This window comes from Aotus nancymaae, unplaced genomic scaffold (assembly GCF_030222135.1).
Source record: "Aotus nancymaae isolate 86718 unplaced genomic scaffold, 86718_ANA_hifiasm-v0.15.2.pri h1tg000067l, whole genome shotgun sequence".
Taxonomy (NCBI): Eukaryota; Metazoa; Chordata; class Mammalia; order Primates; family Aotidae; genus Aotus; species Aotus nancymaae.
The window spans coordinates 26,101,425-26,117,954 of record NW_026988482.1 but is presented as its reverse complement, the minus strand read 5'-3'; the positions used below and the strand labels follow the sequence as shown (position 1 = coordinate 26,117,954).

Below are 16,530 nucleotides of genomic sequence, written 5' to 3'. Positions count from 1 at the left end.
TCACTAGTGCTGGCCAAGGCCTTTCTGAGAGTTCACAGAACCTGCTAGATCTTAACAGCCAAAGGAAGGAAGTGGTTGAGGGCCAGGAAAGAGAGGGAAGGTCATGCCAGGGTGTTACTCCTCACCAAAACTCGGCAGTTCTTTTTGGGGCCATGGGGCACCTTTCTCTGAAGAGGGTGGACAAAGCAAAGGTTGAAGTGTCTTCTCCAGGCAAGTTTTCTAGCATGTTTCCTTAACTTGGTTCTGTCTCAGAAAGCTGGGAGGTAGATTCTGGGTCCTGAGCACCCGCTCCATGAAGGAAGATCGGTAGCCCAGAGAAGTTTTGGACTTGCATACCAAGGCAGCGCTGGCCTGTGACTCAGGCTTTTGTTGAAGATCTGCAGGAAAAACCCTGCAGTGTGCCTTCAACAAGACAAGACCCACTCCTGTTTCTGGCAGTACCAGCTATCCTGGAATGGTGGCATGTCCTGCCGTACCTTGCAGCTGTGACCACAGCTCAAAGCAGGCAAATAAATAAGCATGTTTAACATGTCCTTGTGTTGCTGTTTTTCTCTCGTGAGGCACTTTCCCATCCATTCAGCACCCAGGTGTCTACGAGAGCACTGCCAAGTGTTCCTGTGGACCAGCGTGGCCTCTCCACAACCTGCACTGAGCCCCAGCCTCTGCACAAGCACCTGCCTCAAGTCTCAGCTGTCACTCATGCTGCCTCATCCCAGCTTGGGTAAGGGACCAGACCTGGAGAGGATGCCACAGCTAGCAGAACCAGAGTTCCTGGTTATCTGGGTGCTCATTCACTTACCAGAGCTTCTGTTTGCCTCAGCCCTGACAATGATCCCTGTTTGAACATCCAAGCTGCTACACTGACACTCTGAAGAATGGCATTTGGGGTGTTCCATAGTGACAACTGTGTGCTCTGATTTTCCTCCCCGGCCTGCACTGTCTGGACTACCTTACTGAAACAATGAAGGCAGACTCTCACCCTCCCTCCCAGCTAGAGGGTACCTCCGCATCTCTTTCCTCCCCAACTGGCTTGAGTGGCTTCAAGCTCTAGCACTACCCAACACATCAGTGACTTGTGACCTTCCCCCCCAAGAAAAATGTTTCTCAATGGTCTCCACCTCAGTATTAGGGCACAAGGTGTAGGCACATGCTCTGACCTTGCACCTATGAAACTGTCATGTCAGTTACCAAGGGCCTCCCCTAGTCCAGTGTTCCCCTGTGGCTTTGTAAAAGTATCTTCAATCTAGAGGTTCAGTGTCCCCACAAAGCTCTTCGTACGACCAGGCACAGGCCTGCTTTATCACCCAACAGCCCTGAACGACCAGAGAAAGCCAGAAATCACTAAGTTCATGAGTAAATCCAAAGAAGGCTGCATCCAACCCTCCATTCCAGTATTTGTACTCCTGGGCCCCTGGGAATCTAAGGCAACTGTTCCAACAGACACTGGATATCCCTGGGCTGAGTGAGGCTAGAAAGGAGGCCGAATGAGAGGGAGCTCGGACAGATCTGGGGCACTGAAACCCCTTGGCATCAACATTGCACTGCTTCTCCGTGTACAAGACTACATAGCTGCTGAAGGCTACCTGCTGCCAAACAGGCTGAGTGGGCACTCTGTCCAGCAGCCACAGCTCAAACTGATGATGGACACATGGTTTAGGGCAGAAAAACAAAAGCCATCACTAGAGTTGGCCACAGGCCTTGGGCTCATCCCCTCCCTCCCTTTGCATGGGCTCTACTCAGGCTTTTGTGGCAGGGTCCAGAGCCCAAACTGAAGCTTGCCTGCTGTCAGCCAAGATAAAAATGAATGTGAGTAGAGTCCAGAGTCAAGCCTGAAGAACTGAGGGGCCAAGAGCGACCCGTGCAGCAGTGGTGCTGGAAAGACGACGTACATGCACTAGGGAAGTCTTTGATTCTTAGCTTGATTGATTAAACCAGGACTCTGAACAGGTTTAAAAATCCATCCTGTGACAAAGGCTTTACTGACAACTTTCCATACAGTTGGTCAAAAAATAAAAAAATACAGAACCACAGCAGACAGTATCTTGTACACTAGAAATCAACATAACCGGAGTCCCTTCTCATTGTTTTTTAAAAAAAAAATCCCCCAAAACCTAAGAACTTAGTTTTGGTGGTGGAAAGGACTTTGATCCCCACCCAAATGAACCAAAATAACCCAGGAGAGAATTCAAACCAAACTGGGAGGGTAGAGAGCAGATCAGATTTTAAAATAACTGCTTTTGTGACACAAACGTGACGCTGGGAAAGACAGGCTTGGGCTAGGCAGTGTCTCTGACGATGACTATCACCATGTGTTCTTCTTCTAGCTTGCCCAATGTCCTTAGTGCTGACTGGAGGTACTGCTGGGAAAACTCGCAGGGCGGAAAGGCATAGAGCATGCCTGTGCCATCTCTGCCCTTGGACCCCCCCACTGGCAGGCTGATCACCCCTGCAGCCTGCTTCTGTTTCAAGTAGGAGACCAGGTTCCTGAGAAGCCGCCTCTGCAGACCTGGCTCCACTGTGGGCATCCCCTCAGTGCCAAGCCCACTGGGGGTTGCCTGGGTGGCTAAAAGGACTGCATAGCCGTTGGGGCTCCCCTGCTTGATGCGTCGCGTGACCTCGTCGAGCTTGGGCTGGTCCAGTCGAAGGCGCTGGGCGATCTTCAGCTGGGTCAGCTTGCTTCCAGAAGTGTGGTCTTTGAGGAGACTGCTGATCACCCCCTGATCCCCCTCTAGGATGTGCATAGATGTAGGGAAGCAGCTGTTTTTCAATACCAAAAGCCCGTTCCAACCCAGCTGTAGCGTCTGAGCGTAATCTGAAAGATTCTTCAGCTTTTTGGTCTCATGTTTTGGCTCTTCGAGAGGCTTGGGCTCGGCCTCCGTGGTCCGGTGATTGCGCTCGCTGTCTCTTGCCTTCTTCCCGTGGGAAGAGTCTGCAGCCTCGTGGTGGTGGTGATGGTGGCCCCGTTCCTCAGCCCCATGTCTGCTGTTGCTGAGGGAGTTGCTGCTGGACTCCTTGGTCCCTTCACTGGAGTGGTTCTCCTTGCGGCTGCGCTCAGGGGTGCGGTCGGAGCCCCGCTCTGACTGCTGCCCACTGCCCTTGGTCCTACTCCGTTCCTCATACGGGGAGTGAGTTGTCCTCCCACGGTCACTGGAAAGGCTCCTCCGTTTCCGCCTCTCTTCCCAGGGCTTGGGCAAACCACGGTCCCCATCTCCCCCCCAACGCTCACCACTCCGGCTGCGCACCGAGCGACTGTAGCCCTCAAGGCTGTTTCGGCGGTCGGAGCTTTTACTGGGGCTGGTCCAGTCCCCTTCCAAAAAGGTCCGGTCTCGGTCTGAGTACAAGAGGTGTGGGGGCGTCCTGTCCCGCACCAGGTCGGCGTCCAGGTTTCGGTGCCGGGTATATCCATCTGTTAGCAGCTCATAATGCACAGGGAGCGGTGAGGGCTGGTACTGCTGGGGGTACCGTGTCTCCTCTGCTTTGGCAAAATCCACGCGGAGTCTGCGGTCTGGTCCACCCAAGGGAAAGCCCCTCATTTTAGCACAGGCGGCCTGGGCTGCGTCCAAGCTCTCGTACTGAATATAGGCAAAGCTATCTCCTTTGACGTGATCAATGGTCCGAATGCTCCCAAAGCGGTCAAACTCCCGGGCCAGAGCCGCCAGTGAGGTGTTAGGTCCCAGGCCGCCCACCCAGAGACGAGTGGTGGGGTTGGCCTTGCCATAGCCTATCTTAATGGGGTTGCGACCAATCACTCGGCCTGACATGGCCACCTTAGCCCTATGGGCCATGTCCAGGTTCTGGAACTTGAGAAAGGCATAGGCACCGCCCTGGCCACGGGCAGGCCTCTTGATAACCACCTCCTCGATGATGCCATATTTCTCGAAGGCCCGTCGCAGCTCCACCTCAGATACGCTGTGGTCCAGGTTCCCGATGAAGAGGTTTCGAGTGGCCCGCTGGTCGTCCTCGGGCATCAGGTCCTCCTCGCACACAGCCGGGTAGCCATAGGGGCGCCCGCGATCGTCGTACAGCCCGTAGTAGTCCAAGGCCCGCTCGCGGGACAGTCCCACTGCGGCGGCAGCGGCGGCGGCATCCAGGGCGAAGGCTGCGGCGGCGTGGCGGGCGCGGGGCTCTCGCAGGGGCGGGGCAGTGACGGGGGACAGCGAGCGCTGCTTGTACTGGTAGCCTCCGTGCAGCGGCAGGTAGCCGAGCGGGTCGGCGGGCGCGGGCGGTCCTGGGGGAGGCGTGGAAGCCGCGGCGCTGCTGCTGCTGCTTCGCCGGCTGCTCCCGCCGCCGCCGCCGCCGCCGCGCAGGTACACGGGCTCTACCTTAAGCGGGCGATCGTAGAGCAGCAGTTGGCGGGCCAGGGCGTGCTGGCGGGCCTCGCGCGCGTCCTGTGGATGCCGAAAGTTCACGTAGGCCACACGGCCCAGCTCAGGCGTGTGCGACAGGCGGAGGCTGATCTCGCCAAAGCGCTTAAACTGGTGGAAGAGCCGGTCCTCGAGGTGCTCGGCGGGCAGCGCTGGGCTCAGGCTGCTGATGAGGAGCGTCTTGTACTCAGGGGCAGCCGCAGAAGAGCCGGGACCCGTGGGCTCGGCCCCAGGCGGTGGCGGAGGCGGCGGCAGCGGAGACGCGCGGGGCGACAAGCCGGAGGCGCCCGGGTCCCCCGAGGCCTTGCCGCCGCGTCCCCCGCCGCCAGCGCCGGAGCCAGAGGAGCGGCCACTGCTCGCACGGTGATTAGCGTCCCCGGCGCCGCGGCCGTCGCGATGCCCGCCCCCGCCGCTTCCGCTGCCGCGGGGTTTGTCGCGGGCCCGCGCTGGAACCGGGTGCTTGGCGCCGCCAGAGGCCTTGTGCGCCGCCCGCCGCCCGCCCGCCTCCGCCTCCCGTTCGCGCTCCCGCGGACGCTTGGCCGACGATGACGAGCCGCGCCCGCTCGGGCTAGAGTCTCGCTCGCTCTGCCGCTTCATGGCGCTGGCGCGGCGGGCGGGCGGCCCGTAGGTCTCTCACAGCGGCGGCGGCGGCGGCGGCGGCAGCCGAGGAGGCAGCGCCCCCGGCGCCGCCATCTTGGACAAAAGGACTCGGCGCGGCGGCGGCGGCGGGGCGGGGCGGGAGCGGCGCTGAGGGGCCGAGCATTGCGTTATCAAGCTGCGCCGACTGTGCCACGTGACTCTGCGGCGGGCGGGGCGAGACACGCGTCGGGCCGCGTCATCGTGCTGCGTCGCCCAGTGCCACGTGACCCCGTGAGCGCCGGGTGAGTGGGCCTGGGCTGCGCGCTCTATTGCTAGGAGCACGCAGGACGACCTAAAGCTTTGTGCTCCCAGGCGTGCTTCGCCGCTCTGGGTTCAGCTACTTCCTCCCGCAGGCGCTGGAGCCCGCGCTGACTGGAACAGGAAGGAGTGGCAGCTTCCGTGGGCGTGGGGGTCTGGGGTATTGACCCAGTCAGTGGTGTCTATGTAGTATCCCCTCAGTCCCAGGATTAGGCTTTAGCAAACCCCCGTATCACCCTCCTTGGCATCTTCTTCCTGGGATCCGGGATAACTGCCCCAAGGACAAATGCATGCCTATCTCTAGGCCCTGTCTAGGACCCAAGGCCCACGTTCCGGGCATCCTCCACGTATAAGTTCACCTGCTGCAGTCCCCAAAAAGCCCATGAGGACCATGGCTGTGCATGTAGGTAACAACTGAAAGCAGAGACAAGCCTGCAGTTGGAGTTGGAATAGTCTTTAACACCACTTTGGTCCCACCCTCTTCTGTGGGCATCTGGGCAGACAGCAGGCTGGAAAAGTAGAGCCACAAGAGCCAAGGATGAAGAGGCCAAACGCATAGATAGTAACAAGTTATCACAGCTTGCCACGCTGACCCCTCGCTGGCCAGTACCCTCCTGTTCACCTTCAGGAGGACCTCTTCTCTCCACGTGAGGTGAGGGAAAGGGTGCCCAAGCCCACTGAGGAAGCTTTCATTCTCCAAGGATAGTTGCTAGAGCCATGGTAGAACCTGACCCAATTTCTGGCACAGAATCCTTGTGATGGGGAAGAGCACACTAAGTCTTCCCCTCTTCCCACAGTGAGAAAGCAGCTCAGGCAGGTGCAGGGGGAAAGGTCTTGGAAGAAAGCAACAAGCTCCATGGCAGCCTGTAAGGCCTCCTACAGGCAAACTGAGCTTAGGAGACATAGCGAAGCGCTCTGAAGCAAGAGCAGTTCCTTGGAAAGCACTGGTTCTTAGTCCTTCCTTTCAGGTGGTGGTTACAGGCATCTTCACTGAGCCAAGGCTCACACTAACACCTGGGTTTCCTAAGCACCAATGCCACAGAGAGCGGCTTAGGAAGCAGACTCCAGAAAAGCCCTGGACCTCAACAATTAATTTAGGGTAAACAAAGGCAAAAAGCAGCTTCACACCCTCTTTCTTGCCAGTCTTGTAAAAACTGGAACAGACATCAGAAGCTTGGGATGGACACTAGACCATGAGCCGGAAAGAGCAAGTACGTGGCCAGGCCAACAGCATCTTTAGAGATGTCAGCACTGGCATGCAGTTATCGAAGCCATCCTTGCAGGAAACCCCACTTCACATACCCTGTCTTGCTTGTACTGAGCCCCAATGTAAGGCCCTCTAATGTATCCCAGACTCACTCCTCCTAGAGTGTGTGGCCTCCAGCTCTCGTCCGTAAGATAGGCACTGTATCAAGGGGCAGGTTATCAAGCCCAGCCCCGCCACAGGCTCATTTCTGCTGAGGTGCCTTCTGCCCTCTAGTGGCACACACCCATGCACATCAGCTGGCCCCAGGCCCCATGTCTTGCACCTGGTATTTTCAGCACTGGTGGGTTGAGGGACAAGTGGGAATAAATATCCCCCAAAACCCTGCAACTGGAAAGCATAAACTGGTAGGATCCTCATGGAGCAAAACCCTATTTCAGTACTCACTTTAATTCTCCAAGGACAGCTAGAAATTTTTTTCCCTTTAATAAAAAAATCCCAGACACACTTTGAAGTCCTTGAGTATACCAGCAACAGAAGCAAGGGAAGCCCCTCATTAGGGTACTGTAGAGCCAGCATCATCAGGAAAGCTCCAGGCTTCACATCCGATACAGTATTGTCAGGAGCCCACTTAAAAAATAAATTACAAAAAGGCTGTTTTGGGAACAAACAGTTGAACTGTTTTTTCCCGCTCAGGTGCAACAGAGATTGAGTAGACTACAAATCAGTCCGTGCACTGGCTGCCTTGGGGGCGTATTTAGGCATCAGTTCATTTATCTTCCGGATGTAGTCAGACTTTTCTGCACAGCCTTTGCACGTCTCCCCCCAGTCATCCAGAATCTTCTTCAGCTCTTTAACTCGGAGCTTCTTCAGGTCCACTGTGCTCAAGTCAATCTGCTTGTCTGGAGGAGAGAGCAGGGAGAGTCACTGACTCGGTGGGTGCAGCCGCAGTCCCCCAGTCGTCTCAGAATAGATCATTACCTGCACAGCCAAACCGGCCCTACTGGTTGTAGAGGAAGAGACATTTCCAGACACATTTACAGGCATGTCAGTGCCTACTGCCCCTGAAAGAGAGAACTAACCTCTTCACCAGGAAGGCTGGCCTCATGTTGTCAGTTTCCACTATAGATAGGCAGAGTGGACAAGGATAGGGACAGAGGCCACACTGTCTTTACAGGAGAAACGTGGTTCCCATCTTCCAAGTGCCTCTGACATAGTCACCACAGACTAACAGTGCCAGGCTGGTGAGAGAGTGGCCCTGCTCAGGCCCTTGAGTTAGGAACTTACTCTCCATGATCACAGTGACTTGGAGCCAACTGGACCTGTACCAGGATGACTCTCAGAAGACACAAGTGGGTGAACACAGGTCCCTGACATTCAAGTCATAATAAAACATCAATACTGTTAAGTTTTACATAAGAGGCCCTGTTTCTGGACTGGGACTAAGTACAACCAGAGTCTGAGTCAGCAAGAGCGATGCTGGAGTTCCCAACTCCTGGGCTTGCATGCTTGGACACAGCATTTCTTTTCAGAATCATGAAGATCGCTGGGCCTTCAGAGCTTGCAGCCAGGACCAGCCTGTTAAACCCAAGTCGTACCATGTCCCGCCTCTACTCAAAAACTCCTAATGCTCCTAACTTCACTCAGATTAAAAGCACTCACCAACCTGCAAGGCTCTCTGACTTGCCAAGCCACTGCCCACCTTTATCCTGCCTGTATCCTCTGCTTGGAATGCTCTTCCATTAGCTGGCCTCTTGGCTAATCCTCACCTCCTTCAAAGTTTGCTGAAATGTCACATCCTCAATGAGGCCTATTCTCACCTCCACCCACTTCCATGCCTGAGCCCTCCAGCATTTAGCACCACCTGTCATATGATACAATCCACTCATGACTCTAGCTCATCACCTTCCTCTCCCAGATGGGAAGTAAACCCAGAAGGTGCACAACATATGTTAAATAAGGACTGGCCATACTCACCATACTTTAGCTCACAGATCTGGCTGTCCTTCTTCTTAAGCTTCTCACAGATCTTCTCCACAGGGATGTGGTGGGCCAGAGGCTTTGATACCTCATTGATTATTTTGGTGGCTGCATCGTCTGTGGCCCCGATATAGTAGCACTGCAGCAAGAAAGGACGATGCCTTCAGGAGGTGCTGCTTGAGAGCCATCTCCTCCAAAACACACTGACACCTTCAAACATCATCTCCCTGCCAGGGCCTTATTTTTATTTTTATTTTTTTTGAGACAGGGTCTCCCTGTCGCCCAGGCTGGAATGCACTGGTACCATCACGGCTTCCTGCAGCTTCGACCTGCTGGGTGGTGATCCTCCCCACTCAGCCACCCTGTTGGCTGGGTTTACCGGTGTGGGCCACCACACCCAGCTAATTAAAAAAAAATTTTTTTTTTTAGTTTTGCTGTCACCCAGGCTGGAGTGCAGTGGCGTGATCTTGGCTCACTGCAACCTCCGCCTCCCAAGTTCAAGCAATTCTCCCTGCTTCAGCCTCCCAAGTAGCTCGGGTTATAGGCACCCGCCACCATGCCTGGCTAATTTTTGAATTTTTTAGAGATGGGGTTTTGCCATGTTGGCCAGGCTGGTCTTGAACTCCTGACCTCAGGTGATCTACCTGCTTTGGCCTCCCAAAGTGGTGGGATTACAGGCGTGAACTACTATGCCTGGCCCAAAAGTTTTTTTGTAGAGATAGGATCTCACCATGTTGCCCAGGCTGATTGCTCTAAGCTCAAGCAATCCTTCCACCTTGGCCTCCCAAGATGCCTAGGATGACAGACATGAGTGAGCCACTGTACCTGGCCCACAGCCTCACTTTTTGGTGCTCTGCCTGTATTGGTAGTCAGATTCAGTCAGTGTAAACCCTGGATTTTTTTTTTTTTTTAGATGGAGTTTTGCACTGTCGCCCAGGCTGTACGCAGTGGCGCAATCTCAGCTCACTGCAACCTCCTCTTCCTGGGTTCAAGCAATTCTCCTGCCTCAGCCACCCGAATAACTGGGACTACAGGCATGAGCCATCATGCCCAGCTAATTTTTTTGTATTTTTAGTAGAGACAGGGTTTCCCCATGTTGGCCAGGATGGTCTTGATCTCCTGACCTCCCAAAGTGCTGTGATTACAGGCGTGAGTTATCACGCCCGGCCAACCCAGGACTCTTAACACATGCTCAGACTGAGTTGACAGCCACCAAATGAGTTTTAAGTGTCACCAGGGTTCAAACCTTTAACAGAGAGACAAACCAGAGACTGTCAGAGAAATTAAAGTTAGAAAACCCATTGCTTCACTAGGGCTCATCTTGGATTTGGCCCTTGCCTATCCTGTGGGCATCCTGTCAGTTTCTCCTGTCCGCATACACGCCAAACTCTTTCTGGTCTCTGGGCACTCACCCTGCTGTTCCCTCTGTCTGGGATGCTCTTACTCCACTTCAATAACCCTTCCTCAGAGAGACTTCTTCGCCACTCTAATTCAGCACCTGCTGGTCTATTTTCTTCATGACACCCAGCCCCTGCATTATTTGTTTGCCCAATTGTCACTTTTTCCTCTGATATTCCCAATGCCCAGCACATATTAGGTGCTTAATAAATACTAACAGGATTTAAAAAAAAATCAGTTGCAGAATATATGCCCGCTTGGGGAAGGACATAAAAGCACTTCAGTCTCACATTAGTTTATGGAGAGAGCAGTCAGCTTCCTGAATAGAGAGGTGGGCAAGGCCTTTTATCTAAAGGCTGATGAAGCCGAGGGTTAACATGAGCCAGGGCAACTTGGGGGGTCACCAGCTACTCACCAACCGATTCTCTTTGCCTCTTGCTTCCCGGCAGAACTTTATAAGTTCGTTTTCAATAGTGGCTGGTGAGAATGTGACATCTCTGTCTTTGAGGTCCTGGTAAAATCTTCCCAGATAAGAAATACAAACTGGAAAAGAGGGAAAGGAGATGCTCAGCAATCACCAAGCTGTTCCAATCCACCAGGAAGGAACTCCATCAGCAATTTTACTAGGAGACACAGAGATGAATCATTAGAGGTGAGCTTTTCCATCACCGATTTTTCTCAGATGCCTACAGGTAGACAGAATCCGGTTTCAGGTGGCGGGGGTCCCCTGGTACACCCAGAGCATCAAGGGACCAAGCATCACCCCAATGACCTATAAAAGACCCTTCCCTGCTCCTTTCATCAAGTTTAAGCCCATGGTGAACACGTGTCCTTGAGAGGGGACTCACTGTGACCTCATAAATGGAAAGACTAGAAGGTGAAGAGAAAAACGATCAAAATACTGCTGCTAATTTCCAAATACAAGAGCGGAACCAGAGGTGCAGCTTCGTGATCCCAACAGACAGGGTGCAGCACCCACTGCCAGCCCTGGGGCTCCCGACGGCGGACGGGGCTGCTCCCGGTAACCTCTGGATGGTGGTGGGGACAATAACTCAGACGTGATGGAGATTTCAGGTCAAGTTTTCAACGGGATCTAGTCTTAACTCTTCCTCGTCGGACCAATGTTTTCTAGGACTGGGAAAGATTTACTAGGGCCGGCGTCGGAGCCTCCTCATGCAGGCTCGGCCGGGACCCGCCGTCGCCCCCGCCCCGCCCGCTTGGCCCCGGCAGTCGGTGGTTTTGTGGGGTTCAGCGCCGCTGCTAGAACGGCTACGGAGCGCGGACCCCGGCCCCCCGCACCTTCGCAATCGCCCGGCCGCAGCGCCCGGCTGCCCGGCAGCACGCTCAAAGCCAGCGCCACCGCCAGCCCCTGCGTGGCCCACATCCTACTCCTCCTCCTCCGCCGCCGCCGCCGCCGCCGCCGCCGCCACCGATCGACTGAACCGCACCCGCCGCGCCGCACCGCCTCCAACTCCCGGCCGCGCGCCGTAGCTCCTCATTGGCGGAGGGGCCTCCGCGCCCTCCCACATGCCACTACCCCATTGGTCCACGAGCCGCGGAGCCCAGACGGGCGGCTCCACGCTGCCCTCCCTCATTGGCTGGTGGTGTCTCAGCCCTAGATAGTTGTCGGCCGCTGATTGAACCCGGGCCGGCCGCAGAAAGCGGCTACGGCTGCAGGAAGCGGCTACGGCTGCAGGAAGCGGCTACGGCTGCGACGGAAGCGGTATGGGCCGCCATCTTGGGTAAGGGCAGCAATTCTGGTTGAGACCGAGTGCCGCTGGCTGAAGTGAGGTTCACGCAACCGCCTTACGTCTGTTGAGTTGACCCGCGTACTCCCTGCCCTGGGACCCAAACTCGCCCGAAAAACCCTGTGGATCTCCTCGCCCGGACCCCGACTCGTGGCGCAGGAGTTCTGGGGTCAACCAAGACAACAGGTTAGGCAGGGAGGGCCGGCGGCCGCAGGCAAGGCTCAAAGGTTCCTTTTTTTCTTCTTTCATTCACGGGGGCAGCAGGCCCAACCTTTGGGAGCCCACCTGCTGAACCTCTACCAGACCGGAGCCCGTCGTGCATTGGCTGACGCGACGTGCGGGGTGGACAGACTGCGGACCGCTGGAGGAAGGGCTCAAGGCATGCCAAACTCAAGGCTGGGCCGCCACAATAGACCGCCGAGGGAAGCACCAGGGCCGGATTTTCGGTCGAGGGTTTGGGGTCGCTTCAGAGTAGGGAGGTGAGGTCCCCCCTCACCTCCCCGGACTCTGGCGTCCTTACAAGCTCCGAAGCGTGGATACGTGGCTGGCCCGCATCCTGCCTCCCCGCTAGGCCCTCGGGGTATCCCGCTGCCGAGGGGCCTCCTGAGTGGGGTCCCTGAGATCAGCAGAGAAGCACTGGAGGATGTTTCCTTTTCGACTGCCCTCCTTTCAAGTGCCTTCCTGGCTGCCTGCCTTGAAGGCAGGACGCGGGAAGGGTTGGCTCTACTCAGCGCAAAAAGGACATGTCTATGGGGCTAAAAAGGGCTTGGAGCCCGGCGACAAGGGTTGGAGAGGGGCACATTCTCTGCACCCATTCAGTGAATTCAGTGGATCAGTATCAGGTATTCATCTTTAATTCACATCACAGCAGTCAAGTAAGTGGGGAAAGGGGGAAAAAAATCAAGTGGCAGATATTTACATCTAAAATTCACATTACTTGTTGGATTTTGAACATGCTACCACAATATATACAGTAAAATACCTCTTGGGACAATGGTACAAATTTTTTTTCCTTTAACTTTGCTTTTCTGGTACAGGTAAGATCATTTTTAAATTACTTTTCTTTAAACATGAATACACAAAAGAAATGGTTAGAAGTTTTCTTGTTTTAAATAAGCACAGAATGCGAGAGGTTAAAAACACATTTATAGTGCTGAATACCAATTGGACATCACACTCTATACATTTTTTGCTCAAATTCCTGTACAAATACACAGCATTCAAATAGGTATTTACAAATAAGCTTGAAAGAATGAAAATCAGTATTTTACAATCTTTTCAAAGGGTTCTCATCTCTGGCCTCCCATTTCCCCTCAGACTGACTGATTTTCCAACAAAAGGGATTTCAGAATGTGTCCTTTTCATTCGGTTAGGGAAAACGGAGAGGGAAAACAAACGATTACACCTTGCATAAAGCGAAGCGAAATGAACCCATACTCCCCTCCCTACCTTTTGTGCCACCAAGTGAAGAAGGTAGCTGTTCTTCTGTGATGACTGCCTTGTCCAGGGATTGAGGTTCAGAAGTGCCTTAGAATCTAAAAACGCCCTCTTACCTATGAATCAAATCCAAAGCTCACCCCGACCCTCTTAACACTTGTGGACATCAAATGGTCCAGAGATTGAAGCTTGCAAATGAATGTAGGCTGAGAAGCAGACGACTGACCCACATCCTCAGCAGCCTTCTGCCCTACTCTGCCTGGAGTGAGCCTGATGGTATCAGAAGGGACCCACACTGGTGTAAACTTCCAGAAAAACCCTGGAGGTGATTTAGACCTCCATCCTTCTCAGTAGGTTGTTAGCATTTCTGTTAAACAAGTTGGGGTTTGTTTGTTTACAAGAGAAAAACACCCTGACCATGGCCTTCACTGTCTGGAAAGATTGACATTGGAGAAGGGACAAGGGGTTCGGGCCCAGGGCCTGGCCGTGGAGGTCACACAGGCCAGCAGAAGAGGAACTGGGGGCAACATGCCTGCTCAACAAGGCAGCCTAGTGACCATCATTAATGTGAACTCAAGCAAATAAAAGAAAAAAAATACTTCGTAGGCTTTTTTTTTTAAAGTAACTTAAAAGCACCCTGGTAAAGTACTACTATACCCACCTGACCCTATCCCCCCAAATAATAAACTGAGAGGAAAATCGGTGCCCTGACTTCAATGAGTTTCCTCTAAAGACACCACTGCTCTGCTTTATAGTTTCCTATAAAGACACCAACAGACTGGGGACTGGAGAAACTGCCCTCCTGCCAGTCCCAAACCCTGAGTGGTGGTCCCCACGGGCCTGGAGTGGGTTGCTGTATGTGGCCACTTGGGAGATGACAGTTCTACCTGCATGGCTATCTGCTTCCAAAAGGAGAAGTCCCCTTCCACCTTCTTTACCCAGGAGCCTGCTGAATCCGACCACATGTCCTCAGGGCCTGGAAGCCTGGCTGGGGAGCCAACCCCATGGCTCAGAGGTAGTGCTGAAAATCCCTGATTCAGGAGCTGATGGTAGGCATTCTGGACGCTTCTGAAAGCTTTGAGGATTTCCGGTGCCTGCAACACCCCAGACTCACTTACAAGTCTCTCTACCACACAGGAAGGGGACCAGCTCCCCCTAGGAGGAAGGTAGCTGGGATAGCCCCTCTAGCTCCACACCTCCACTCAAACCCTGGAGTGTGGGAGATAACCCTTGCAGATCCAGTCACCACTGGGGCTCCTGTGTGGCATGAGGTGTTTCCAAGAATGGAAGGGAGCAAATGGTCAGAAATAATGTGATGGAGAGAAAAATCCAAGGTGGAGTAGGAGACGGCTGGCCCATTGAAGCCTGGCAGTGCCCTGGCCATGCAGTTAGGCCAGTCACGTGCCTGAGCCAGCAGGTTGGTCCAGCCAGCCCCTCAGTAGCACACTCCTGGATGGAAGAGGGGCAGGTGGGCAAGCATTTGTGCAAAATAGGTGGCCCCTTTTTCCACCTGTGATATATCTATGTGGTCCTTGCAATCCCTGAATGCAACCATGAACTCTTCTGTCTATACAGCAAAGGAAGAAATCCTTAGTGCAATTTCCATTCTGTGCATTTCTACCCTGGAGGGAGGGCCTGGGCTCCTGCTCCTGGGCCCTGCAGTGCGGCAAAGTGATTCTGTCTGTGCAGTTTCTCCATATAGCTTCACATGGTCCAGAACTGCAGGAGGAAGAAAGCATCTACTGCATAAAGGAAAGAAAGGAAAACCCATAGAAATGGAAATGTAAAAAAAATGAAATAAAAAGGGAAGCCACAACCCTTCATGCTGCTGTGGCCTCTACATGGCAACACATGAGTTCACGGCAGTAGAATGGAGACTTGGGGGTGGTTCTCTCCTGAGCGCCAAGCCTCTCTGGCTCCCTGGGGTGGGGCTGGGGGACTTGCTTTTCAGACCTGGAGTGGTTGGCAAGCTGCTTACTGAGGGTGGCATCCCAGCTGCCTCCTTGCCCCTCACTGCTCCCCTCGGCCGTGCTCCCAGGCCATGCGGGCTTGCTCCTCCTTAGTGCTCCCAGGAGGCAATGAAGCCTTGCGGTGCAGGCCTCGAGGCCTCTCAGTCTCTTCACGCAGCAGCACCCCCTCATCGTGCTCCAGGGCTGGCAGGCGGGGGTGGTAGGGCTTGGGTGGCAGCGCAGGCGGGTCCATGGGGTCCTGAGGGATGACGCACCCCGGGGCTGAGTGGCTTCGGCATGGCTGGGCCTTGATGGAGTCCAGGACGGCAGACTCAGAGAGGCTGTAGTGGACAGGGAGGTAGGGTGGCTCAAGATCTTCATCAGCATTCCAGGCCTGGCTTGGCATGGAGTCCATGGTGTCAGTGCGAGGTGGGGCCTCCGAGGAGTGCCCAAAGTTACTCTCACTCAAGGAGGACACGCCGCTGCTGGCACTGCCGGACAGCGTAGAGTTGCTGCCGTCCAGGCCTGACTGGGGGCTTGTGGGGGAGGCTGGGATAGGGTGGAGAGGAGACTGCGAAGGAAAGGGTGGGCATGTTAGAATCCCTCTCTCCAGACAGGCTGACTTGCCTGCCATGGGAAGACCAAGAGCCTGCTTATGAATGAACCTTAAAATACTTAAAATAACCCTCATCAACAGCATGTTTCTTGTTTCTTCAGCAACAAGCTCCCAGCTCCTCCCACCACCCTCAAGTAAGCCAGTGGAACTCCAGAATCATCTGCATTTTTGTGGCCAAAAAATGGCCCTGCCCTGGCTGCTGGGCATTGGCACCCACTGGTCCCAGGTCTCAGGCTGCTGTCTGCTGTCTGTTGATGGGGGCAGAAAGAACCCTGGTGGGCCATGGACCAGAGGAATGTATTCTGCTGCTAAAATCTGTGATACTCAGTCTTTTCCAATTTGCAGACAAATTAACAGAAAATTTTACTCTCATGAGTTTTTCATAAAGTTCTTGCTTTTACTGAATTCTAGTTTGAAATGCTCTCTGATCCACCACAGGAATGTTTAGCTAGTGAACTATGGTGTGTTGGTACCGTGGTGCTGGCTGAGGGCCCCAGGTTTCCCAGAGCTCACTGCCCACACACTCTTGGTACTGTGTGGTGGTCTTTCCAGGACCCTCTCATCTCCCTGCCCCCACCGCATTTGCTGCAGGACCCAAGTGTGCACCTGCAGCTCAAGTGTGGCTCTGGCCACCCTCAGCTTCTGCCAGGCTGGGGAGAGAGGTGAAGGGGAGAGCTCCAGTTCCTCTTGTAGACCCCAAGGGTGGTTCTAGAGCAGACGAGATGACTCATCTCACAGCCTGGTGGGGCTGCTGCTTCAGTACATTACCTTGCGCAGGGTCCGGGCAGGGAGGGCTGGGGGGGTATCACCCAGAGGGTGGTGGAAGGCGTCAAAGTGTAGGGAGTAATGACCTGCAAAGGGAACAGAACCAGAGCCTCAGCTGGGGGCCCTACACAGGCTTCATGCCAGCACCATCTTGCTGGGCCAACTGGGCAGG

The 16,530-nt window shown here is 54.5% G+C and overlaps 3 protein-coding genes across 7 annotated transcripts in view; all 3 read right to left on the bottom strand.

The window, feature by feature from the left end:
- Positions 1-1,944: 1,944 nt before the first annotated feature.
- RBM15B (RNA binding motif protein 15B) lies at positions 1,945-5,079 on the bottom strand. Its single transcript, XM_012460597.3, has one exon. The coding sequence runs from the start codon at positions 4,959-4,961 to the stop codon at positions 2,277-2,279; it is 2,685 nt and encodes an 894-aa protein (XP_012316020.3). The 5' UTR covers positions 4,962-5,079; the 3' UTR covers positions 1,945-2,276.
- Positions 5,080-6,926: 1,847 nt separating this feature from the next.
- Positions 6,927-11,385, bottom strand: MANF (mesencephalic astrocyte derived neurotrophic factor). The gene is given in 5 exon segments (XM_012460622.2): positions 6,927-7,367; positions 8,443-8,584; positions 10,259-10,386; positions 11,143-11,349; positions 11,352-11,385. Coding segments are annotated over 5 exon segments (696 nt in total). The 3' UTR covers positions 6,927-7,182.
- A 1,038-nt stretch (positions 11,386-12,423) lies between these two features.
- Positions 12,424-16,530, bottom strand: part of DOCK3 (dedicator of cytokinesis 3) — a 610,183-nt gene continuing 606,076 nt past the window's right edge. For all 5 annotated transcript variants that reach the window (XM_064367135.1, XM_064367139.1, XM_064367136.1 and 2 more), the window contains 2 exons: positions 16,362-16,444; positions 12,424-15,548 (listed from right to left, as the gene is read on the bottom strand). In XM_064367135.1, coding sequence (XP_064223205.1) covers positions 15,039-15,548; positions 16,362-16,444 — 593 coding nt within the window. In that variant the 3' untranslated portion in view covers positions 12,424-15,038. The remainder of the gene's footprint in view (positions 15,549-16,361; positions 16,445-16,530) is intronic.

Bases quoted from the DNA above. Each gene is read 5' to 3' on its own strand.
- RBM15B (XM_012460597.3), bottom strand. From the start codon at position 4,961: ATGAAGCGGCAGAGCGAGCGAGACTCTAGCCCGAGCGGGCGCGGCTCG.